The 26,246-nt window shown below is 35.9% G+C and overlaps 1 protein-coding gene and 1 long non-coding RNA gene across 12 annotated transcripts in view; one reads left to right on the top strand and one right to left on the bottom strand.

The window, feature by feature from the left end:
• The window catches only part of ELAVL2 (ELAV like RNA binding protein 2), a 159,291-nt gene extending 133,399 nt beyond the window's left edge, over window positions 1-25,892 (bottom strand). For 5 of the 11 annotated variants that reach the window (XM_054500726.2, XM_054500729.2, XM_054500739.2 and 2 more), the window contains exon 1: window positions 1,826-1,949. Coding sequence is in view for 3 of the 11 variants with exons in the window: in XM_063650479.1 (XP_063506549.1) it covers window positions 25,795-25,821 (27 nt within the window). In the remaining 8 variants the exon portion in view is untranslated. Of the gene's footprint in view, window positions 1-1,825; window positions 1,952-25,794 lie in introns of those variants that run through there. The other 6 variants (XM_063650479.1, XM_063650480.1, XM_063650481.1 and 3 more) reach the window with 4 other exon arrangements.
• Window positions 335-5,469, top strand: LOC134737995 (uncharacterized). The gene is made up of 3 exons (XR_010123470.1): window positions 335-460; window positions 1,763-2,539; window positions 4,013-5,469. It is a non-coding gene; the product is annotated as an uncharacterized LOC134737995 (long non-coding RNA).
• Window positions 25,893-26,246: the final 354 nt, after the last annotated feature.

Genomic DNA, 26,246 nt, shown 5'->3' with positions numbered 1-26,246 from the left:
AGAATCTTAACCAACTGGAGTGTTTGTACATGAGAGGAGGAAGGGACAGAATCCGTGCATTTCGGGGAGAAAGTACAGAGACCTCCATCCCTGTCCAGCAGTGTTAAGAGTAAATACTAAATGGTTGGCTATTTCTCTCACCCTCGCCATAATAAAACCAGACCTGCAGCTGGTAATTACGAGAGAAAATACCCAGTCTCGCCATCAGTTTTGCTAACTGGTACTTGAAAATGGGAAACGGGGAACGTATCCAACCTCCAATTTGTCACAGTTGTATAGCTCTCGTATTAATTCTGTACAGACGTGAAATAGGTGGGTGCGTAGCAACGTGCTGGGCATAAATTAAGCAACAATGGCCACGCGAGGTCTCGTCCGCCGCGGAGCTCCAGTGGTGGGCACTGCCACCTTGCCATCCCTAGTCCCCACCGCCCTTCGCAGAGTCGAGTCCGGGAGGCTGACGGTGCGCTGGCTTTCCCAGCCGGGAGAGTGGGTGGGGTGAGGAGCAACGAGACGTTAACCCCAGCCGGCTTTGTAGCTTTTCCCCATCCTCTGCCTCTCGAGCACCACATGAGCGCTCTCACGCACACACTCACCCACACCCCCCTCGTGCCAATAATTTAAACTTCTCTTAGGAAAGCCAGCAGCTCGTTCCACCACCACCACCCCTTCCGCCCTCCCCGCCCCGCGAACATCCTCCCCCTTTCCCACATCTACCCTGGATCCTCTCTTTGGCAGTAGAAAGCCAAATGATTTCTCCTAAACCCTGAGAAATCACAAAAGTTAAAATGAAGCGTGTGCCTATCTGCCCAGCTTGTCATCCCCAACCATCTTTCTCCTGGCGTCAATTTAACAATAGCTATTCGAGGAAGGGGGGGCGGTAAGGAGGGGGTGAGGGCTACGTAGCCGAGTTGGCTCCTGGGGTGGCTGCGAAGCCTCGCGGCTGCAAAGGGGTTCCCCCTTTTCCCGAAGGCGAAGTCAGCCGCGTAGGACCAAGGACAGGGCTTGGAATCCACTTCCCAGCGCCCAGCACAGCGAGGCTCCCAAGCAGCCGGCACTTCATAGACACAGCTCCAAGGATCTTATTTACGCTTTTCTGAACAAAGGGAATCTCATATCCGGTACAGGCTTAAGAATTCAGCCCTAAATTGGCTATCTTCTTTTAAAACTGAATTATGATAATTGGAGTCCGTGAATCAGAGCCCGCATACAATGATGAGTTCTGACAGCTTCTAACAACCCTAGCCCAGCCCCAGCCCCAGCCCTCAGGCGGCATGTACTTTTTTCAGTCAACTACAACTCGCTGCCTGGTGCAGCATCTAAATTCCATCTGGCAATCCCATCTCCCCAGCACATGCTATCTGGTTAATGCAATTAAGCCTGTGGTTTTCGCTAGTCTAATCTGCCAGTCCAGGCTTCTGATTCCCCTTAATGATCGTAAAGCCTCTCCCGTCCTTCGGTTGCTGAGCGAAAGTAGAGGCATGCATCCCCAACACCCAAGTTATCCCTCTCTCCCCACGAAATGAACTTCCGATCTCAATCTTGAAGCTCACTCCACATCTAACCTCCCATTGTACCCCTACTCCCCCTGGCCACATTTACCACTTAAGTTTCTGCCATGGACATTTACGAATATTCAGTAGGCTAAGCATGCGTCCACCGTCTTTTAGTCTAGCTCTTTAAAATTAAAAAAGCAGAACAGTAGCTTTGAAATGAGACAAACATGTGCAATTAACTTCATATTCTGTATTCCGCTCACTTACAGGTTTTCTGGGTTTGCCAGCGCATCGCTGCAACTAATGATTAAAGAAACCAAACCGAAACTTACCTTTCTCCCTTAAGGTTTTTGTGTATGTGTGTTTTTAAAGTAACGGTGCAGTTCTCCCAATAAGGATGAGCAAGAAGCTGCTGGATAGTTCTCTTAAGACAGCACGAAACCTAAACTGTGCTCGGCTTAAAAGAAGCAAATAAAAAGAAACGCTTTCGACCCCAAAGTCCAATGCTAAAAGAAATGGCGAAAAAAAAAATATGAAAGGGGAGGGGAAACTTAAAAAAGAGTTTAAAAAGACGGAGAGACTACCCTCCTATTGCCGTTCAACTAAACAAAAAGGGGCAAGAAAAACAAACCAAGGAACAAAGAAAAGAGACGAAAGAACGTTTTTTCAAAAAGACGATGTCTTTCTCCTTGTTGCTTTTTAGTAGGTCGCTACAGGAGTAAGCTGCTGCATCTCTAACTGAGAACAGAAATAGGGGGGAGGACGTCTTAAAAGGGAGGTGGACTGGACCACAGATTTATAGCACCGTATCACCAACCCCTTCTCTGCCTCCGCACTGCCGTGTGTGCAGCTGCTCTGCCAGGCTCCTATCCCGGGCAGCACGCGCGGAAGTATACGCCGAATCGCGCCACAACGTAACTTGCTCATCGCCCCAGGATCCTGATTGGTCCAGACGCTTCCATTGAGTCCGCCCAGGCGGTGCCGCGTGAGACGATTGGCTATGGGCTTGTGTCACTCTCGAGAGCTCAATGGAGTCCCGTTTCAAGGTAAGTTGTGCGGGGAGGTACACTCTTAACACTGGCGGCGAAGGGAAATGCAAGAAGCAAAAAGAAATGTGGAGAGAGCAACGTGGGAGGGTTGGAACTGTACTATCAGAGTTTGCGATATGGCACGATCTCCTTTCCTCTTAAATCTTTCTGCTTCAGAAAGATTCATTTCCTTTGCCATCACTGCTGCATCTATGGCATATTTCTTTATAACATTTAACTCTCTGTCCGGTATGTATGAGTCATTGAGAGCTCCCTCTCTTTGATCCGAGTGAAAGGGATGAATGTACATCCATTATTTGCCCGCATGCCTTTTTTCGATTTGTGTTCAGTATTGTGTTTTGTATTAGATGTTAGGTAATTGTATGTCTTTATTTCAATATACGCATATTTCAGATTTATGTGTCCCCACGAACCCCTTTTTAAAGCATCTTTTTAAGATAAAGATAAAGTCAGAAATGCTCTCAAATAAAGCTGCACGGTTTGAATTGGCTTTCACTTCATGTTAGAATAGAAAAGTGTAGGATAAATATCCTATCCAGAAAAAGAGGTATTGAGTAGAGCTAAGGTCCTTCACTTCGAGGTGTCTAATGGCTCTCAAAAAGAGCAGCTGTATATAAAACTGGAACAAGCCACTCCTCTGCATTTGCAGACAGGTACAGTCCTTGGACCACACATGTATTGCTGACAGCAAAGATAGTTGAACCTTTATCAGGGCTCTTTCTGTGAGGATTTAAGTTTAACCAGAAGACCAAGTGCTATCAATGTTTCTGCTTCACAGAGGAAGACTACTTTATTACAACCCCATATTTTAACAGCATTCAGGAGACCAAAATACAGTTTTATGCATGATAATTGTTTCTTCCTCTAAGTGAAAGTGAGGTCCTCAGGATCGTCTGGATGTATAAGTAGACACAATATTCATTTGACCTACGTTCTTTTCCAGCCAGAATTTCTCTTTTCAATCTTGAAAGATAGCACCAACTTCCTAGACAGTTTTTACCATTCTTACACAATGTAATGTATCTTAACCAGAGGCACATGCCTTTTTGAAAGGGATTCCTTTACATATTCACAACTAGTCGCTATCTTTGAGAATGCCGGAAAAAGAAGAGACAGGTAAGAGTTAGAGATTGCAAAAGGGTAGGGTGTCATGGAGGGGAATGGGACAGATGATCCCAAAGCAAAATGACTTGGAAGTGAGGAATACAGTAAATCAGTGTTCTTTGAGAGTGTCCTTGAGTGTTGATAAATGATTAATGGTGAAAAACAGACCTGTTTATCTCCCATGTAGCCTGTATAACAATATACGAGTTCTATTACTTTGCATGACAATAACTGGGGGTTGAGAAAGAAGGCCTGAATCTATGTTATCTTATAATTAGTGTTTATAAAATCACGCCTTAACCTCTACCCCCACTTTTTATATAACAACCTCTGGAGTCTTAATTTCAACTTAAAACTATTCTCTAGATCTGGGTGAAACTCATAGCAAGAAGAAAGAAAAGCACTTTGAAGAAATGGAGTCAAGGGAGAAAAGACAGAAAGACTCCACCCCATCTAGACTAGATGTATGAATAACAGAAGATTGGGTTTGTAGTCATCTTCCTTCAACTCCTCCCCTTGTCCCCAGCTCCATACAGAGAAATAACCTTTAAATGAACACAATTTGGGGAAAGTATAATACTGTTTGATTTCATCAGACTTACCTATGAAGTGAATTGTCTTTCCTCCTTGTTACCATGCTCTTAGGTTAATATTGAATTAGTTGCATATGCCCATATAATTTCAGTACATTGAAGTAAATCTTTACCATTATAATTATATAAGTGCCTTCTAACTAGGTGGAAACTAATACTTTTTTTTTTTGGTGCATGTTTATATCCACAAAAAAGATTTGTAGATAACTGTGATATCTATCTGTAGGTAACCCAAAATGATAGGGACAGGTGTGAAAAGCTGGGAGTGATATGGAGTAATAAAAATCTAGCATGTGTATTAGGTAAATAAATTACATGGAAAATAGTAAACTTGTTCATTCAAATGAAAAATGCTAAATTCTGTAGATTCAGTATTTATGGTTTTTTTCAGCTTGGGCAGAGTGAAAAAATATTATTCAAAATATTGTCATCCCTAACATGTTGTCTTTTTATGTAGGCAAAATGGACTTAAATTATTTAAAAAGTGAAAGTATCTTAAAATACTATTTTACTTCCTCATTAAAACAGATGTTTTTACATTTTAAAACTTTTAAATGGATAGACGTATTATAAGCAACATGTACTTTTTCAACTTTTAAAAATAAAAAATATTGATTATAGCCTCTTTAAAACAAGTGATATCTGGATGTAGATTTCACTTTGAAATTCATGTCTCATAGCTTGAAACATTAACAACTACATACCATCCTATGATTAATTAATAAAGGCTATGTGCAAACATCTCACTTAAGAATAAGCAAAAAATGCAATCAACCCCTTTTCACTCACAGTTTGGTAAAAGAATTATCCACAACATCTGAATTTGCATTAGAAAGTATTTAAAAGACATTTGAATATGATTAAGTTATATGAACTCTGACATATCTTCCAAGTTCCTGACATTATTTTGAATTGCAGCAGAAAAGAGAGAGATGAAGAGAATGACTGCGAACTTGCAGCAAAAGTGTGAGGTGGATAAAGTTGCAAAAGAATAGTTCTCAAAACCGAAAAAGTAATGAATGTAATTGATTATTTTACTGAAGTTTCTATATAAGAGAACATTTATTCTCAAGAATATGCAAAACTGTTGTGGAAAATGTCTTTTAGGATAAATAACTCCTTTACACTACAGGTCTTGGGGGCAAGGGAAGGAGTGATTTTACATTTTATAATAAAAGTTGCTGTAAACTACTTGTAACGTTTTTTAAGTAAATAAAGAAGTTAAACTATTAAAATTAGTTTACAATGTTTGGCTTAAGGCAATAATTTCCAACAGTAAACCTTCTTAGATGAATAAAAATATTACGTGTTAGTTTGGTGGAGTAGGGGGTTGTGGTTCATACTATTGGAAATATGATAGTTTAATGTCTGCATGAGAAATACAGATATCATATATCTTGCTGATTACTCTTTTATTTATTCTTCTTAAAATAGTATGTGGACTTGCCTTTCACCGAAAGGGGGGAAAGTTGTGAAAATTGACACCAGTGTGAATTTATACCGTGGCAACCACGCAAGAGAAAGAGGCAGGAATTAGCACCATGGACAGAGACGAGCAGCCCTCAAATTAAGATTTGCAAAGCTTGACACGGTGTTTTCTGTCCCTTTCTGTGAGACACGGAAACTGCGCGTCTTGGGAATGTTTTATTCCACGGGACTTTGCGGAAAAGACTGTCCTACTCCACAGAAACTCATTTATTTTGAATTAGACTGGCATTTCTTAGGACTCAGCCATCGTGACAAACTGTCAGGAGAGTTAGAGCCCCGAACTCGCTGTGCACCTTCCACTGTCCTGTTTTACATACACTCCCTTGCCGGCGTGAGCTCGCCTTTCTTCAGAGTGTTCATGCAAAGTAAATGCAAATCCAGGTAGTCTTCGAAAAGTCTGGTAAACCTGTTCCAGAGTTTTTAATCCTCGAATTTCCCAGCTGGAATTGCAGCAAAAATGCCTAACTGCTCACCCTTGCTCCCTCCCCCCGTTCTTCTCCCTGCTCCCTCCACCCCCTAGCAAAGGGGTAAAGCCTACTCGAAGGTGAGTGACTCCCAAGACTATTTTGCGAAAGATTCTTTACATTGCAAACACTTTCGTTAGGGACAGTGCCAGGGGCGGCAGTGAGCGGGATCTCAAACATCCTTTACTTTCTCTTTACATTGTGTCTTTAAACTCCTGTTCAAGGGGGAAAGACTGTAAAGTAAGAGAGCACACTCAAGGAATATTCCCCCCGAATCCTGAGGTTGCTGTTTACACTTAAAGACACATGAATTGTTCATTTAAATGTTCTTTTAAAAAATGTAACTAGTGTCGCGGTAAATCTTTGAGACCAGCCTAGGTTAGTTCTCCCTTCTCAGCCCCCCACTTACACACACACACCTTTTTTTTTTTTTTTTCCGGACCAATGTATGAGGTTCATTCTCCTTTAGATGATTTGCCTGCAGATATTCAGACTAAGATCTGTTGCACATGTCCCAGAGTGTCTAGGAAAATATATTTGCAGCCTCAGATCGACGATTATTTTATGTAGACGCTCCCACAAATGTCCCCAGATTTCCTTCCCCTCTTTTACTCAATAGTAACTTTTAGGAAGATAAACTCACGTCTTTCCTGAGCATACAAAGGGAAAATCTAGGCGACTAGGCGAGGGTGAAGGAAAAAAAACCAAAAAACCCGGAGGTGAAAAAGGGCAAATCAGAGCCTTATGTCCGTTTCTTTCAGGGATACTAACAGCCTTCTTTAAGCTTCCCCCTGGAGCCGATACATCTCATGCAAAATTAATACAAGCAATTAAAAATAGCAGTTTCCAAAGTTAAAGGAAACCATCTGTCTCAGCTGGTAGTAATCAGTCTTTTCTCCGGCCCCTTTACCGGGACCTGAGAAGAAACGGTTTTTCTGCTTCCGATGCTCGGAGGCTCTTTCTTATATTGAAGATTTATGTTTCCACTTGTGTGCGATGCACGTCTAATTTGAAATAATAAAGCCGGGCTGAGCAACCAGTCAATCAGAGCCATCCAGGGCGCTCCGCACGCCGCCCTGCCCCCCACCTCCCTCCGGTCTCTAACTCTTTCCCTCCTCCCCCTTTCACTCTCCTGGCCCTCCCCCTCCTCCTTCCCCCCTCCTCGGCTCTCACACGCGCTCACACTTTTACCCCCACGTGTGCTCAGATCAAACCCTTGTCCCACAGAGCAAGTGCCGGCACCGGGCCACGGTGACAAAGGCGGAGTTTGTATCAGAAGAAGACTGAGGCCCGGGGAGACACAGCGGCTAGAGAAACAGCTGTCTTATCAGCCCGCTGCAGAGATGGAGATGGCTCGAGAGGTCCTCAACAGATAATCACTTGAATAGGTTTGCAATGCGCCAAACTTCACGCTTGATAAGGCCAACCCAATGTAGAGAGAAGCCCAGATCCTGCTCCATTCTGTTTTATCTGGGCTGTAAATTAAGAAATTGAAATTCAGGTGGCAGAGGCAGCAGTCTGCTGATAGACCGCTAAAGTAAACTGTCATTAAAAATGCTTTCGGCAGGCAGAGGGGGCGCCTGGAATGGAATATTGTTTAAAAAAAAAAAATGTAGTGGGAGGGAGCAGTGAGAGAGAAGAAAAAGCCCACGGGGCTTAAAAATTATTTGGGGAAGGGAAGCTGTGAGGAGAAGTGGAAAAGGGACACAGCATCTGGCCATGATTCCTAATCATAGCTACTATGAATGAACAATTTGAAAAGTACAGTATGGAGTTGTGTAAAGTTTGGTGTGCTAAGAGATCAAGGGACAATTTAAACCAATCTGGTATAAAAGGGAATTCCGTCTTTATCTGAGCAGGGGTGAGAGGAAGTGGATATCAAATGGACTCTAAAGTTTTCCTTTCATTGTAAGAAAAGCAGATCAACCGGATACAGAGGAGTTACCATAAATTGAAATTAACCTGGCCTTTTGGTTGAAGTGATAGGGCCACGGGAGAGATTCCAGAATGATTTTTACAATAGCCTAAGAAGTTGTCATCTACAAGAAAGGATCTGCTTAGCTACTTACAGGAATAACAGTTATTTTTCAACTCCCTCCTCCCTTTACCCAGGTAATTACTATAGGATAATACAGGAAACAAAAAAAATCCCAGGTATGTACTCTAACACATACCTGATCCTTACCGCACACTTTATATCTGCATTTTTCTGTCTGCTCTTTTGGATATGAGGTTTGAAATTTTAAGCATTATTTAAATAGATTTTTTTCACAAATATTTAATATGTGTAATGACCAGCATATAGCCAGTGACACTGTCATCTTGATTCACTAATGTCTTAGTGTTGTACCTTGTTCTTTGGGTCTTAAGTGAATTGCAAGTTCGTTGGTGTCCATTTATGAGGTGGATAGCAAGTATGAGAAGATACATGGCATTTTCCACAAGGGCATTTACATTTTAAGTCTTAGAAACATTTATAAAAAGTTACCTTCAGCCGACAACACATAGTTAATACAGCTTTAGAAAATGAATCAATTTTTATTTTGTTTAACTTCAAAAATGTGATCAATCTCAGAATGCATTTAACTGACAATATAAAGGCTTATATCAGTTAGGATAAGGAAAAATAAAAAATGAACTTGTTGGAAAAAGTGAGAAAAATTTTAACATGCTATCATAAATTTTAGCAACTATTAAACTACTTGAATTAAAAACAATTATAAACTTTGAAATTGTTATTTGATTATTCATAGGATAGTAAGCAAATAAATATAGGTCATGAAATCTCAAAGACATTTCTGTTGAATTGTTATATGCAAAAATCCTTCATATCTAACAAAAAAGAGGTGTTTGGGGTTTTTTTATTCTTTTAAATTTAAGTGTATGGATGAATTAGTGCTTTGTGTATCCTTTAATGAGAGAGAAATTTATGTTTATGTAAGCTAACTTTTCCTTTCCATACCATCATTTTCCATAAAGTTATATTGGTTTAAATAATGGCTACTATATATGTATATTAAGAAATATTATTTTAATGAATTCCAGCATTTTGGGCAGTATTATATTATCTCCAATAATCCGATAACAAGATATTTTTCTGCTTGTTAGAAAACAAGTTTGAATTACCAGCTTTAATAAGCCCCTTAAGCTATGATTTTTATTATTTTCTTAAATTGAAAATATGCACACAATGGACAGCTTCAACTATTCTTTAATACAGATAAGACTTTTTTAAGATGTGAATTTGCATACAGATGAAAAGATACACTGTCACCAAGTTTGACATGTGAAAAAAGATATTTTATAAATTTAAATTATAGCATTTCAAAACTAAGATAATTTTAAGAAGGGACATTTTCATTATGAACATAAAATCTTTTAGCATAAAATTAGTATAAAAATAATCTTGTTTTTATATAAATTTTTGTCACAAAATGAATGCTACATATGATTTCTAAAGGCATAGCAATTCATTATAAATGATGAAAAATAAAAAATAACCAAAAATGTAAAGTTAGTTTTTTAAATGATTTTCAATTATTAATCCCCCTCTGTGAGAAATGGCATATTATATTTTTAAAGCAAACAATCTTCCTATGATGTATTAAGGCAAAAATGTTGGAAGCTTTTGAAATATCCAAAAGTCTTCATGTTTTTGTTTAATGACTGATTATAATCTATTACCAAAAATACCACACATAACTAATTATGTCCTTCCAGATATAACATTTATCATCAGCTAAGAGTCAAATGAGCGATTCATAATCACTTCCTATTTCTAAATATTTTTCCTAATCTTTGACAAAAGGCCCATTTCAATTTGGTTCAGCATCCTTTGAGTACCTAGCATGTGCCAGAATAAGAAAATTAGATTAGAGACAATAAATGCTTGAAGGAAATCAGATTATATTTTAGGAAATGATAGTAAATGGAAAACTTGAGAGGTTTAAATAACTCAGTTAATATGTTTTATAATACATATTCACAATGTGTCTGGTTTATGTTGTTATTATTTATCCTTATAAATTTTTGTACAATATCACTTTTTAAAATAATATAACTTGTCAAAAAATTACTCCTTTATATAGGAATATCATAGAAGGGATATTATCCCTCTAGGAGCTACAGTTTTGCAAATTGTTAACGGCTTGGGTTTTGACTTCAGACACGTGGATTTGAACCTGATTTCACGGGTCCTTGGACAAGTTACTTTATTGCTTCTAAACCTTGATTTTCTAATCTATAAAATCGTAATAATAATGCCTAATTTAGAATCACTGTGAGGTTAGATGTAATCATAAGTATAAAATACTCAAAACTTCCTGACATGGAGGAAGCAGCCGATATATGGTAACTACAATTATGAGAACAAAAATGGTAACTTATCACATTTATTTGATGGAGCCAGAATTAGAATTCCTGCCTTTGCATACTGTCTCTTAAATATTTTCATTAGCTCTCATTAATGTCCCAATTGATATATTTCATGATAAATATTCTCTCACATTTCTAATTGCAACCAAGTTTAAAAGGTGCCAAAAGGCATAAAATCATCTATCTGCCCTGTTATGTGACTTCAATATATTTCCCAATACAATTTCATGATTCACCCATAAAAAGTTGTGGGTCTTCAAAATGGAACTGAGTCTGAGATCCCATTTGACTGATAAAATATAAAAACACCTTAGATTTTTATAGTACCTTTTATCACAAAAAGCTCAATGTACTTTTACATATTTATCATTGTAATCCCAGGAGGTATAGAAGGACATAAATTATTTCTCATTTTCAGGGGGCATAACAGAGGCATTAGGAATTTAGGTAACATTTCTAAGGTTAATAGAGATAGTTTTCCCGGATGTCAGTCTTTCTGCAATCTGTTACTCTCTCTGGCATTAATTATGGCTATTGTTACTTTAGTTAGGCTCAAACATTAGTGTTTGGCATTAAGTATAGCTTATAATTCAGTTAATCACTTGATGAAATCAAGTTGAGTCAAATATATACCATCACAGTCTAATCAAATTAAAGTATTTTGATTTTATGTTGAGACACTTTTATTATTCAATTTTATATATGCATACATTATTCTTATTTACCATTCTGTGTTAATTTCTAAGGGAAGATTTTAAAGGTTATTTTAAACCTCTCCCTAGGCTCATTCTTCCATCTCCACATATATTTTTATAGGCTATTATCTTTATTCCATTTACATAGGCTAACAGTGTTTTCTGCTCTAGTTTTCTATTTAGATTGTGCTTGAAAAATCTATCAAAATAAATATCTAAAGGTATATAGAGGTAGACTATATAAAGGGCTTTTTACAATGTAATGTTTTGAATAAAACAAAATGTATAACTAATGTCTACTTGACATTATAAAACATAAAATATCAGAAGAATACTAAAACTTGCTTATGGTTTATAGTTTTGCAGTTCCCTCCTGGGCTTACATTGCTATGAATTGATATAGATGGAGCTATAGCTGTGGACTTTGAGTGAGTAAGTGAAATGGAAGGAAACAACATTTTGCAGCCTGATAAAAGAATGAACCTTAAACTTTTAGAGATCTAAATTCATTGTAGGTAACAATAGAAAACAGACTTAATGTTTTTATTTTAAGCTTCAATAGGCATCTGTGTGCATCTTAAATGTATCATATAATTTGATAAAATTGACCCACGCAAGGTCAAGCCCAGTCATCTGACTGCCAGACTTCTACGAGCAAGTGTAATTAGCACCAAGAAGAAACACATATGCATAAACACAGAACAGCCAGTGCTGCTGTTTATTGCCATTTCACACTAACCCCTCTTAACTCTTCATGTTGATGTGATTAAATAAAAAATCCATTTCTCTGATGGAGCATTATGTATGTGCATTTTAAGGCTGAAGATACCGTTGTAATAGAAATAATATTTTATACCTTTGGTCATTGTCATTCTAGTATGAGAAATTAGAGAATATGGTTGCTTGAAATGTCAGTTTTTGTAAACATGAGTTGGAAGATGTCACATAAATGAATGGTGTTACAGACTCTTTAAGCTGTATGAGTAACAAATAGACATTTCCTTGAATTATTTTCACACAATTTACTGTGAATTTTTTCCTCTAGATGATATTTCTAGATTCCTTGTGCAAACAATAAAAAACCTTCTTTTATGTGAGTGCTTATTATTTAACTTACAGAGTACTGATGTGTTCTAGAATACTAATATTTCTAGATATAAAATGAATATGAAAAGATACATGTGTCTCCGTATTAGTCATATCAAAAGGATACATGAAAGTTTGAGCCTCTTTGTAAGGTTTGTATAAAAGAGGAAAATATTCATATATATTACAGTGTTCAGTCCTCGGTTTTAAAAGATCTTTATATAAATCTCAATTGGGTGTGTGTGCATGCGTGTGTGTGTGTGTGTGTGTGTGTGTGTGTGTGTGGTTTAGAGCAAATAAAAAGAGGTTGAGAGGTGAAAATTACAGGAATTTGTTGGAGTATACCAGCCTGTCTATAATAGAGGAAGTGGGCTACAAAGCATAGGAAATCAGGTTGGTTGGGTATTGTGGTGTCACATTATGCTGGCTTTGAAAGCCAGTAGAGGGAAGTACAGATATACAACTATTAGAAACAGGATACACCTATTGACAACTGTGAATTTTAGAAAATGTCAAATAGAAGGATACCCAAAGGTAGAGGAATTAGAACCAACACATAAGCAGGGTTAAGAAGCTTTCGTCGAAAATTCAAGACTCCTTGCAAGAGGAGGCAGGGTCAGACTATAATATATATGAGGAAAAGACTGACAGGTATAGAAGAGTTCATGACACTGACAGTAATGAAAGTGTTTTGATGGCCAAAATATTTCCACCAGCACTGGGAAAGAGATAGGGCTCTCAGCATATAATGTTTCTGAGCCAATGAGCCCACGGAAGCTGTGAGGGAGAGAAACCAGGGACAAGAGCCTGTCAGGCTGCTGCTCTGCGTAGCCCTGGATGCCTCTAAGATACCTTTGTGCCTAAGGGAGGGCTTTAAAAACACTGCTGGGAAAGTACGCACTGTGGCACTAAGCAAATATCTCCAGATGTAGAGAAAGGAGGCATGAGTCCTAGTATTATTTATCCCGCTAACTAGCTGATTCTCTTCAGAAAGTCACTCTGACTAAACTTCATGATTCCCAGGAGAAGACTAGATTAGTAATAATAGTGTATGCTAGGTGGCATTCTAATCCTCTACATGCATTAAATCAGTTAACCCTCACAAGAATCTCATCATTTTACAGATAAGGAAACTGAGGAAGTTAAGTAATTTGCCCAAGATAACACAGCTAGAAATCAAAAGAGCTGGGATTTCGCCCTAAATAGGCTGTTTCTAGAGCCCAAGTCCTTAGCCACTATTTATTAGACTACCTTTAAGGTACTTCCAGATGTACAATTTTGTAGTTTTAAAGAAATACAACAGAAATTACAGATGACATAACACTTGCAAGAGAACAAAAGCCTCCAGAAAACAGATATTACGATGAACATAAACGGATAAAGCTCTACTTTTCATTTCAGAAATAATCATACTCTTATACCTGGCTGTGCTCTCTACTGCTGACAAATAGAAGAGAGAGAAAATTTATAGTTGGATGATTTGTTCCTTTAAAAAGATTCAGGTCAAATATAATAGGATTTTGAGAAATATTTTATATAAGATGTCCTTGGCTGTTCTAACCAGCGGGTAACATTGTTTTGCAGTTTAATTATTTAGCTTTTACATATTTTAAGCAGTCTACTCCATAAACATGTAGTAAACAGTTATAAAGCCATTAGAAAGGTAGTGTTTATTATTTAATGAAATGTGAAGATATTTATGAAATATTATTAAGCATATTAAACATCACATAAAGGATGTTTACTAGAACATTAAACAATGGCTATTTTGAGGTAATGGGAGTTGGATTTATAGTTACGTTTTTTTTTTTTACATTTTCTGCATTATTGGGTTTGTAAAAATTTTGAGCATGCATTCTTTTTCATAAGTCAGAAAAACAGATAGTTTATTGTTTCAGAAAGAAAAAACTCTACAGCTCAAGCTTGAGGGCCTATAGCCACCAGGTGGGTAAAGGTGCTAGATGCTGGATGGTAAGGACCAGTGACCTCTTAAAAGACAACTTAGATAAAGAGAGAGGTCAGAATAATACCCCTTGAGCTTTACAGTTTATAAACAAAATAATATTCACTTATAAAAACAAATTGAGATTTAATACACATGAAAAATAGATATGACAAAAATCTCAGAAATTGCTCCACCATTTTCTTAGACAACAATATCAGGTATAACTATCCTGTCCAATTAAAATTGCCTAATATTAATTATATAGAATAACATAAAGTGTTTCCTTCACTTACTGACTATCTGTATTATGGCCAAGGAATGTTCTTCTTTTCAATGAATTAATCATTTCTTTTTCCCTATTAAATCCTTTCTCAAATTGCTCAAGAATCTCATAAAATGAACCTTCATTCCCAGCCAGCAAAACCCTTAAAGTGATTTGCTTATATTTCTATGGCATATAAGTAAGTGAAAACCATAATACAGTAAATAATTATAATGAGATTGAACAAAAACTGGCTTCCGGACAGGTACCATTAGTGAATTGCTATTTCAATGTCCTAAACAGTCACCTGAGTTAATTCAATTTTCATATTATTTAATTTTTGTCTTTAAAATCACTATTCAGAGAATGGAAAACTGGCTCAATGTCTCAACTGTGACTGATGGCACAGTCTCTGAACATTCTTACTTATTTTGTTTTGCTATTTAGAAATATTCTAATACCATGACCAAGAATCTAACAAGAGCTATCTAACAGGTATTATTTATCTTATTAGATTTATGACATTGGTAGAACTGGAAAAGAAGGTACTAACTAAGAAAAAATACCAAAATAACAGAAACTTATTTTTTAATATGATGTATTTTAATGTGTTCTGTTATCTTTTAAGTTTTATAAACCACAGACATATATTAATTTTCAGATATGAATGACGACTGTTTTGGAAAAAAAAACGTATTTGTCATATACAGAGGACATAAAGTGCCGCTGCCCTCACTCATGCACTCATTTGACTCATGGCGCAGTCCTGAATAATTTTAAACCAAACATGACTGCGGCAATCAATTTTCGTCCAATTTATTGGGCATGAGTTAAAGCCAATTAAAAAACCATTTTTGGTGCAATTCAAGAGGAAAACTGTATAAACCCATGAAAAACAAATTTCAGTCCTAGACATGAGTCATCACTATTCTAAATATTGGTGTCAATCCCAAATCAAAAAGAACAAATCCTAAAATTGCACAGTCCACACTGGAAACTGCATTTATCAGCAATGATTTTACACAATTATTAATTTTTTATAAGAAATTGACCTGAAAGGAAAATCATGCTCTTCTGTCTCATATCTGAATAATTTTTGCAATGAAATTAATAGGTAGTTTATAGCAGCTCCTTGAGTTTCTGAATTAAGAACTGAGGTAGAAAGTCATCTGTGATGTTTATATAAGGAAAGCAAAACATTTTACCTATAATTTTAAAGTATCTTTCACCTATCAGACCATGTCTTCTTTCAAATGAATATAGTGGCCCTTTTAAGGCCATAAAATGAAACAATCCCTGTATGCTCCAGATATTCCTAGGGTAATCAAAGCAGCAAAACTGAAGCTTCTAGGTTGGAAATTACAGCTATAAAATACAGCCATACATTTTCAATCTGTATATTAAAAAGGCCTTTCAAGTTCAGGGTTGTCTTGGTTAAAAGTATTCACGCAGACCTGAATTCTGGTTCTGCCTCTCATGTGTCCTTGGTATATGACTTGGGCAAGTTGCCCAACCTCTCTAAGCCTCAACTTTCTCATTCTTAAAATGGGCATTAAAAATAACCTACCTTTTAGGGCTGTTGTGAGCATTAAGTGACTAAAGTATTTGGCAAGTGCCTGGCACAGAGTCAATCTTCATTAGATGACAGAACTGGATAAAGGAAAACCCAGGGATTCTCACACTCGGCTGTGCAACACAATCTACCTGTGAGGTTTTTTTCTTTTCAAGTACAGATGCCTCCCCTTTACCTCAAGAGATTTCACTGTAATTCTGAGGTGTAATCTAAGCACATATGTGTATGAAAAGCTCCACAGGTGATTCTGATGAACAACTGATTTAGAGCAAAAATCAGAACAGGTTTTTCAGTTGTGCAGTTAACATGGAGTTAAACAGTGGCTTGAACTATTTTGGTTCAGTTATCTCTGCTGAGCAGATTAACTGGAATAATTGCCAATTTTATGTTTTGTGTTATACTGAAAAAGATTTAACTAGGATACCTTTAAAAGATTTTATTTACATTCATATTGCTATGAGGTCACAGAATAAGTGTGATTTTCTACAACTTTCTGTTAGTAAAATGAAAGAACATGTGAGATAACCCTGGGAAATTGCAGTCATTCCACTGGCATAGATATATTTTAGTGTTTGTTATGTTTGTTACTTCTATTTAATAAATATAGGCAAATAAGCCAAAATTACTTAATCAGTTTTTTCAGAGTTATATTTTCCTTCTGAGTTAGTTCATTTCTAACTGTCCTACTTCAAGTATGCACTCTCCTCAATGATACAGATCAGGTGGTGCCATGCTGTTAAGAAAAAAAACTACCAGAAAAATATACATGTTGGACTGACATGACCATCCCACAAGTTACTCACCATGATTGTATAACAGAAACACGTGCATTTTCCCTGAGAGCCAATTTTAAATATTAACAGAAATCAGTACTCTCCTTAATATCTTCCCATTAGTGGAGATTAATTTATTAGATGAACAACCTGTTACCTTGGAAGGTAAAGAGATATGTCCTAGTAGATCTTGGGTATTAGCAATGTCAGTAAAGGTGGCAGCGTAAGCCTAGGGGAACAAAGGACAGCCAGGTCCTAAAAGTATCAAGAGAAGATGATGAGGAGGTGAGGAAACCAATCAGATAGTTTCCACCATTTGTGCCTAGGGCAAGTCTGGGTGCAGCTGGTACATTCTCAGACTTACAGCTTTTATAGGCCTTCTTGGTAGGAAACCAGAGTGATTTATACCCTGCCATATCTCTATATAGGAATTCAGAGAAATTCCAGTGCTGCTACCCCACCAGACAGAATTTTTAATTTAGAGTTTCTAGAGAACAAGACTATTGTTATACCCTCTCTCTAGGTTTAAGAATGCAAACTGCATAGATTACCTAAGGGCTCATTGGGACAATACTTATTCTCTGAGGACTCCCTACCCTCGGGGTTTAGAAATGACTCTGCAATCTAAATATAATTCAACATCATGTATTGGCAAGCTGTTGGTAGATCAAGGAGATGTTGATCAAGATGTCAATGAGAGAGTTGGAATGCCCAGATTCTAGTTTTTAAACTTTTTGAGAATCACTATGTATCTATATATAAAGCGAACGATAGTGTTTGCTTGTTTTACTTTGTAGGGTTATTGTAAAGCTAAAAGAAAAGTAAATCTATGAACACTGGAAAGTTTTTTTATTGGCATAAGAAATTAGAGGAAAATAATTTTTAACGTATATAACTTTCTAGTAAATTATACAAATGCCTGTCAGGAACATATTTCCTTTTTAAAAATTAAGTAAACTTTTTCTTTTTCAATATGATTCTCGAAAGTTTCAAAATCAGCTCATCAGATAACAACTCTATGTTAAAACTTCAAAAAGTGAAATTGCCTGACACTTGTTGAAATATCATGGAACATGAAAATGAAAATCTATAGAAAATGCAGAACCTTCCATTTCATTTTTTGTTTATGAATATAATGTTTTATCTAAGTCTCACCTTAGACAATTGGTTTCCAAAACGTGGCTCTTTGAAATTTCAGAGAGGAGAGAGCCCCTTCAGGGTTTCTCGTTTAACCAGCAGAGAATTGCATTCTCACAGCTGGAAGCTGAACAGCTGTTGACTGACATTTTTCTGTTCCCCTGAGTGAGAATTCAAGGACCCTCTCTGTGCCATCAGAAGGACAGCCAGTAAAGGGGTCAGAAACATGTTCCAGTGCAACTCAACTCCAAGGCCACCCTAGAGGACTGGAGAACGGATAACTCAGAGCCACTGTTGCCCAAATGGTAGAGATAGTCCCCCTGTTGAGGAAAACCAGCCTCCCTGAGAATCTACTTTCTGAGTGATGGGCAGATCCCAAGGCTTATGTGACCTGAAGCACCCTTGATATTGGCCAGTCTCAGGAATTTGGTGTCCTTTTAGAATTTATCAATATATATCTCTTTTTTTCATATATATAGGAAATTTCCTTTTCACTCAGAGTGTATTTCTGGGTGCTTCTTAGTGGATACTAAATAGCTAACTCCATTTTGATTTTATAGGAAGAAAAACAAACAAAAAGAATATTTCAGAATAGCTGTCACTGCAGCACTATTTATTGTATCCACTAGAGGACTCCTCTCAGAATAACTCAAAATCTCTCCCTTCTCATTCTCTATGGCCTCTGGCATTTGATGCTCAACTGACTCTTGAGTTGGGCCACTGGCTACATATCAGTGTTAGAATGAAAACATTCTCCCTACTTTAACACCTCCTGCTAGTTCAATAAAGCGATGTTTAAATAACTGAACTGGCTTCAATGAACTGTACTTGCCATTTTTTCCTGCTTCTTAGCTAGATAAAATGGAGATAATTAGGAAGTGGATGAGCAGGTTTAATGAAAGCCAGTTTCTTTTGGTATACTCCTGAAGCAGCAATCATCATCTGTTTGGCTTTTGAAGAGCAACAATTATAATCACTTAAACCCCCAAGGGGAACAAAAATAGAATTTACATTAGCATATAAAATATACAGCTGGATTGGGCAAGCCTACAAAATTCTGGGGAAATCATTCTAATCTGAATGCTATTCAAACTCACAAGTAAAATGAGTTCAAGAGTATTTTACATACTTCCTTCCTATAAAATAATACTTATAACAATGTTGAGAGGATTTTCCTAAAAATGAACACAGGGAAATAAAAAATTGTTGCCAGGAGAGAATCCCAGAGGGAATAAGCTAAACTGTATTGTCAAGATATCAGAGAGCAAAATGCATAATGATATTCACACAAAGTACTAATCACTCTGAAGTGAAGGTTTTTTACAGTAAAACTACACACATTTAGGAGTTTAAGAAACAAATTTTGTTCAGATTACTGGTACTACTTACTAATAAGGAAAATTTCAGATTAATAGTACTTCCCTTCTCCTCCATTGCAAATGTGAAAGTAATACAAAGGAAAGTGAAATTGCTTAAGCTGACAATCTATTGTTATAAAACAGAACTCTGTTTCCTATTTTAAAATATTTTCATATCATTTCCTCTCAAACAATCTCTTTCTTACACCCCCCTTTCTAAATGTAGCCCAGATCACAGGCAATCTCCCTCATCATTTACATTATTTAATTACTTCTGCTTTTGTGTGCCTTTCACAGTTTACAAGATACTTTTTTTTCTTTTTTGGTAGAGCATAGAAGAATGAAAATGGGGCCTTTGCTTTATCCATTATGCTACTAGCAACAAAACACTAACATAATCAATATATTAAAGGCTTTCCCGGCTGTGCACATTTGTCAAAGGCAGTGTATCTGAGAAATTACACTAATGAATCTTGAACAACTCAGCATCCTACACAGAAAACTTTTTCTCTCTCATCATAAGTACATATCAATAGGTAAAGACAAGAAAAATATATACTTCATCTTTCTATATATTATTTGAAAAGCCACTGTTACATTTCTTTAAAATGGAAAAAAAGTCAGTAAGCAAAATTCCACCTCCACTGAGAAGCCTTCCTGAATACCACACTAAAGTCAATCACAGGCATATTAGCGATAGCTTCCTCTGTGCTCCTAAAAGTACTTTTTACATATCTCTGATACCAATTATCTCACTACGTTATAACCATCTGTTGACATCTCTATCTCTTGCACAGAGTATGCATTACTTGACAGCACAGCCATTTTTGCCAGCCAAGTATTATCAGGTTCTAGCACCGTGCCTAACCCAGTGAGCATGTAATAATGTCTGTTGAGTGAAGTGTATCATTCACTGCATTCTAAGACATCAAAATGTGGCAGTATTCATGGTAGGAATCAAACTTATATATTAATATCATCTCTGCAACAATATCAGATTTAATGGTAAATTAAGCACTAAGAAATTAGAAATTCAAAAGTCTAGATTTCTGTAGCAATCTTAGCTCTAATTATCTTTAACAAAGGATCGTGGTAGTATTTTAGATTTTGTTAAATATTTATAATGTTAATCAGCTCTTTAAACTACCTATCCCATAGTTAATTATTTTTACTGAAAACACTTGAAAAGCTGAGTTCTTAGTTCTTAATGGTAATGACCTCAGGTTTTATTAACTTTATAATCTCTATTTTTTAAAAATTAAAAGCATTAACATTGCCTTCTCAGCCTTTGTCAATGTCTGTCAAGCGAGGCTGTGTCTAGCTTGTATTACTCTGCCCTTTCTGTAATGCTCTGAGAGGCTTTGAAAATGTACAACAAATAACTTTACTTTGAACACAAAATGTGATGATTTTATATTCAAAAGGATTTACAGGGATAATTGTGGTGCATAGCTTGAAGGATTCCAGGACCTATGCAGGAACTTTCTTAAGATCCTTTGTTTTTTTCTTACTTTAAACATAGTTCACATTTTTCCTACCAGTTTTCCAAGTGAAATGATCATTTTGTACAGTTATGACAAAACAATAATGGAGAGATAGAAGAAAATAGACTCCAGAATTTATCCTAAAATACTCCTGCATTTTTAGTTAGTAATAGTTAATATTATTATTAGATAAAATTATGTTTTGAGGAGTTAATTATACCATAAATTTAATACTGAACAACTAATAACTTTCCCTTTTAACTTCATATTGCTATAACCATAACTTTTATATGTATAATTACATATGTTCATTATTTATATAGACAGATTTGTGCACTTCAATGAATTTGAATGGAAAGAAAAATTGTATAGACGGTTGTATGATTTTAGTACATAATCATGTAATATAAATCTCCACATCAAGGGATGAAACAGAAAATTATATGAACACTTTATTAGCTATTAAAAAAACTTGGCCTGAATTTTTTTTAAAATTAGACCAGTAACTAAAATTAGTTTTGAGAGGGGTAAAAATTCAGGGGTTTTTCCAAAATCAAAGTGAAATAGAGTTGGGTGGTTGAATGCTAGAATACTGTGGGTTGAAATGCTCAAGCCTTATAATTCTCCCCTTAGTAAACTGGTTCTTAAAATTCCAAAATTATCTGACTTAAAAAAAAATCTACTAGTACTCTCATAGTAATGAGGTTTAAACATGATTAATTTCGATAGTTTCACTTTATAAAAAATTGAAACTTACAAAATGGATGTATCAATTTTTTTAAGTTATTCACTTAACAAGATCATTAATTCAAATAGTATTTTAACGTGTGAGCTCTCTGCATTTAAAAAAAAAGTAAGGCGATTTTTTAAAAAAAGATTTACACAAAACAACTCAGGAGCCCATTTATTGCATAAAGTGCAGATAGAGTTATTCTGAGTGCTTTCATTTCTTCTCAGGTGAAAAGTGAAATATTGAGCAGTTTTCTGTTGAATGTCAATGATGTCCTTAAACATTTTTTCATTGTTAAAGAGGCTTGAATGAATTACCTTGATAAAATCTTAACATCTCTACTCCACATCTAAGCTAATAAACAAACCCAAGAATAGGCAATATTTATGTCCCAATCTCTTAAGTCCAAAGATTTTATAAACAAAAAAGATCAAAATTAGAGCATTTTGATGGGAAAGGATGTTTTCTCTGTATTTATTAGAGTCTATCATCTTTAATATTTAAAAAGGAATCATATAGTAGGGCCCTATTTAAAACTTTTTATTTTCTATATCACTGACATGTTTCTAAAAAATCCCCCTTAATCACTGTGATTAGAAGTTAATTGATTAAGTATATCAAAGTAAACTCTAGCTTAGAAAATACATATTATCATTAAAAATATCAAATGATTTGCTACCTATAAAAATCATATAACATTTTATGACATTACCAAATGTAAGTGTAATCAAAATTTTAAAAGTCTTGAAAATGAAAAATTAAATTCCATTTTAGTCATTAAAATTTTTAAAATCACTCTGCTTATTTAAGTTCCCTTTTAAGGGAAATTGGGTACAGTTAGGTCTTCCTTTTATTTAGTAGGTATTTTTGCTTTTTATTTTAAAATACTTTTGTCACTATAACTGAGTTAATCTTTCTCTCCTTTTGCTTTTGGAATAGAATCGAGAATATAATAAATTCTCCATAATTAATGTCCCAAAAGAGAAATAACCAGACAAACCAGGCTAATGTATCCAAACCCAATGTGGGTACAGTTAAAAATATTTCAGTGGAACTTTTTTCTTCAAAAATGTTGTATTGCAAAAGTGCCAAGATTGACAGGCAATCCCTACCCTCAGAATTTGTGGAAATTACATGAGCTTTATATGAAGGCCTTTTAAAATCTAATATCTTTCTATTATTTGATTGTCATTTTGTTTGATTTTGGATCCAATTTTGGAGTCAGATAGATTTTTGATTCACATCCTTACTTTATGGTTCATGAGCTGTCTTACCTTAGGTACTCAGTTTCTAGGTGAAATAAAAACTACCACCTAAAGTGTTTTGAAGATTAACTGAGATACTGCATATAAGGCACTTACATATATGATTAAATCCATGACTGAGTCATAGCAGGTAGACAACACATGTTAACTATTAAAAGTTAACTTCTTCGAGATTTTAGATTGTATATTTGACATAGGATACATACTACATTTCATACCAATTAGAAACAATAAATGAAGATTTTTGCATTTTTGAAACTCTAATGTCACTTCAGCCATTCTTTTTTGCCTTTATGCTTGCAGGTACATTGCATGCCCTGGATATGGTACAAAGGGCAAAACCTGCAATGTACCATTAGATAACCTGGCTGCCATCCACTGCCACTTCCTACATCTCACTTTTCTCTTTTATGCATGAATACTTTTTCACTTAAAGTGAGTCACTGTCATTGGAATCAATGACTTTCTATGAGAGTATTGCTTAGTTGAAAACACTTAAGAATTTTGTGCTTGTGAACATTATAAGCTTTCTGCTATTTGTAAAACTTATTCTAATAAACTGAGGTTCAAGAAAAATATCGGAACATGACCACTGTATTTCCAATGTGCCAATAACATAAATAGAACACTTATAATTTTGGTATAAAAGCAATTATACTGAAAATAAAAATGTTCGTATTTTGTAGAAAAAAATTGGTAAGTGTACTTTTACATTTTAAATTTCCATATTAAGAATATTTAGCAAATCTAAAATGGGCACAGAATTATGGTGAGGGAAAGTATGAGGAATATATAGCATTAAATATATAGCATTAAAGAGTCTAAATATTTTAAAGGCAGTTAAACTACATGCACTATTATCATTTAGAAGATAATTTTCAATTACCCAGCTTATTTTAAATAATAATTTTTAATGAATTACTTCAACTAAAACAGTATTTTCAGTGTTTAGGTAAAAACTAAGTAAATCTGATGGCTTGTTTGAAATTATGAGTATGATTAAAATAACTCCAAATAAAGTTGTTTTTCTCCACATGTCAAAGTAATTTAATTTTACATATATAGGACATATATTTATTTATAAATATCTATACATCAGTAGTAGATAATGAATTATTTCTTTGTTTAGCACTGCATACATATAGTTCAAAGTGTTTATTTTAAAACCCCAGGTAGTGTTAGTATAGTTCAGGATTAATTGTAAAATTAAATCCTATGATAGTTGAGTAATATGACCTAAAATTAATTATACAGTTAAGAACATTGCTAGCTGACTACCTGTGGTCTATGGATATTAGTGGGTAGAAGAAGCAAATTTCTCAACTGAAATTCTTGCTAATACAAAGACATAAAATACTATATTCTAATCTAAACTCTTTTTTCACAAATTTTACTGAATTGATTCCTCTTGTACCAACAAATTAGTAGTTTAACCATTTTGGTATTTTAGCTCTCAAATGAAAACTGTTTTAAGGATGGTTATTGCAAACAGCTAGATTAAAATCAATATTGATGACTTTGGAAGCTGACTGCATAAGGTATCACTTTCCTGTGGTAGTTACTGTTGAACTACAGTAACTTCATGTAGAATAGGCAAAAAATAAGTCAGTTGTTAAAATAAGTTATTAAAATATATGCCCGCTAAAATACATTAAGCTTTATTGCAATACCATCATTTTTTAAGTTATTTTCTGTGTTTCCTATGATCACAGGAAGTTTATAATTTAAAAATCTTTATTTCAGAATAGGTCTTGAGAAATGTAGACACATGCAATTATATCTACACACACGTAAATGAAAATTAAGAATGGACTCAACAAAACAATTCCTTTCAGTGGGTATTTCTGTTTCCATCCCATCCTTCAAATGAGAAAACTTAGCTGGCCTTGCCTCATCAGAAAATGGGCAGGTCCATTCCAATATAGGGCATCCCAGTTCTCTCCATGGCAACAGCCCTGGATAAGTTAAAAGGCAACTGAAAGTTTTTAAGACTACTGAGCACTATTAATCCTTTTTTTAAAAGTGCAAAACAGGCCAAACAATGTAGAATTCTCCAGAGCAAAGGCTGTCTTTTACCAAACTTAGAACTGTTTACATTGTCACAAATACTGTGTTGGATACCTATTCTTGAAAAATGAATGAGATAAAGGGTCAAAATCCGGAAGTCCATCCCTGGAATATACCTCCTATTTAAAAACAAAAGGGATTAGGAAAGGATGCTGAAGAAGGACTCTTAAATGAATGAATCTGTACACTTTAAAAAGTGGAATGAATGGGAAGAGGGAGGAGAGGAGAGGGCAGTGGGAAGGAGGGTTAATAAGCAATTCCTTTCTCCAGCCTCAAACCTTTTAAGACCACAACTTTGCAAATATATTATTTCATCATCATTTAGTATTTAAAATTTGTCTAAGAATGATGGCTTCAAATGTTGCTACCTGAGGAAGTGTGAGGAAGAATGGTCTAACTGCAGGAGAGGACACAGAGATAGTTGTAGTAGCTGAGGATGACCCCATTGTTTCTTTTCTTCTTCAGGATTTTGATCAGGAATGACCCGGCTAATGTGCCGAGTTCAGGAAGTCAGAGCTGCAAGGTTCTTTTGAAACCAGACAATAACCTAGTTCCCTTCGCCTCCCTTCCCTGCACCTCTGCCCTGCTTACTGCCAACTCTCACTCACTTTAAATGCATCAAGCCTATTACCATCCCAAGAGTATCAAACATATAAATACAGAACTTGTCCACTGACCATAGTAGAGAGAAAAACAAAATTAGCACTACTGGTTTGTACGGGTTTCTTTTTGTTGTTGTTTAACCACCCCTCCTCCCAGCCCCCAACCCTTTGTGTGTGAGGATTCCCCTTCAAACCACCCACAGACCGAGCAGACGAGAAGAAATGGTAATTTTCGGTTAAAAGTTCACTTACCACGGCAACCTCATATTGCTTTGTCATGCTTTTTGCACTTAAATTTTCAAAACTGCTTGTGCTGGGCGCAGAACTGGGAAGGCAGGGCTAAAGTATCTCTAGTAATCACAACAAAAAGGAGAGAACATTCACCAATCAGAATTACATTTAAATATACAATCAAACCCCAGAGCAAGACGCACTGTTCAGAACATACCGGGGAGGGGGTGGGGGTGGAAAAAGCCAAACTAACAAAACAAAAGGTAAAGGGGAGAGTTGAGTGGTTGGAGGGGAAATTGATCCAAGCCGCCTTTTGACCGTGGACTGGCTTAAAACCACCACCACCACCACCCCCGCCCCCAGCACCCCCGCGATTACCCGAGTGACTGCACTTGCCTCCAGCCAGCTCAACGGCAGCAGAGGAAAGCCCCATCTAAGTTCACTAGCCCTGCCACAGTCTTCCACTGCCTGAT

This window comes from Pongo pygmaeus, chromosome 13, assembly GCF_028885625.2.
Source record: "Pongo pygmaeus isolate AG05252 chromosome 13, NHGRI_mPonPyg2-v2.0_pri, whole genome shotgun sequence".
In the NCBI taxonomy this organism is placed as follows: domain Eukaryota; kingdom Metazoa; phylum Chordata; class Mammalia; order Primates; family Hominidae; genus Pongo; species Pongo pygmaeus.
This window is presented reverse-complemented; position numbering and strand designations above follow the sequence as displayed.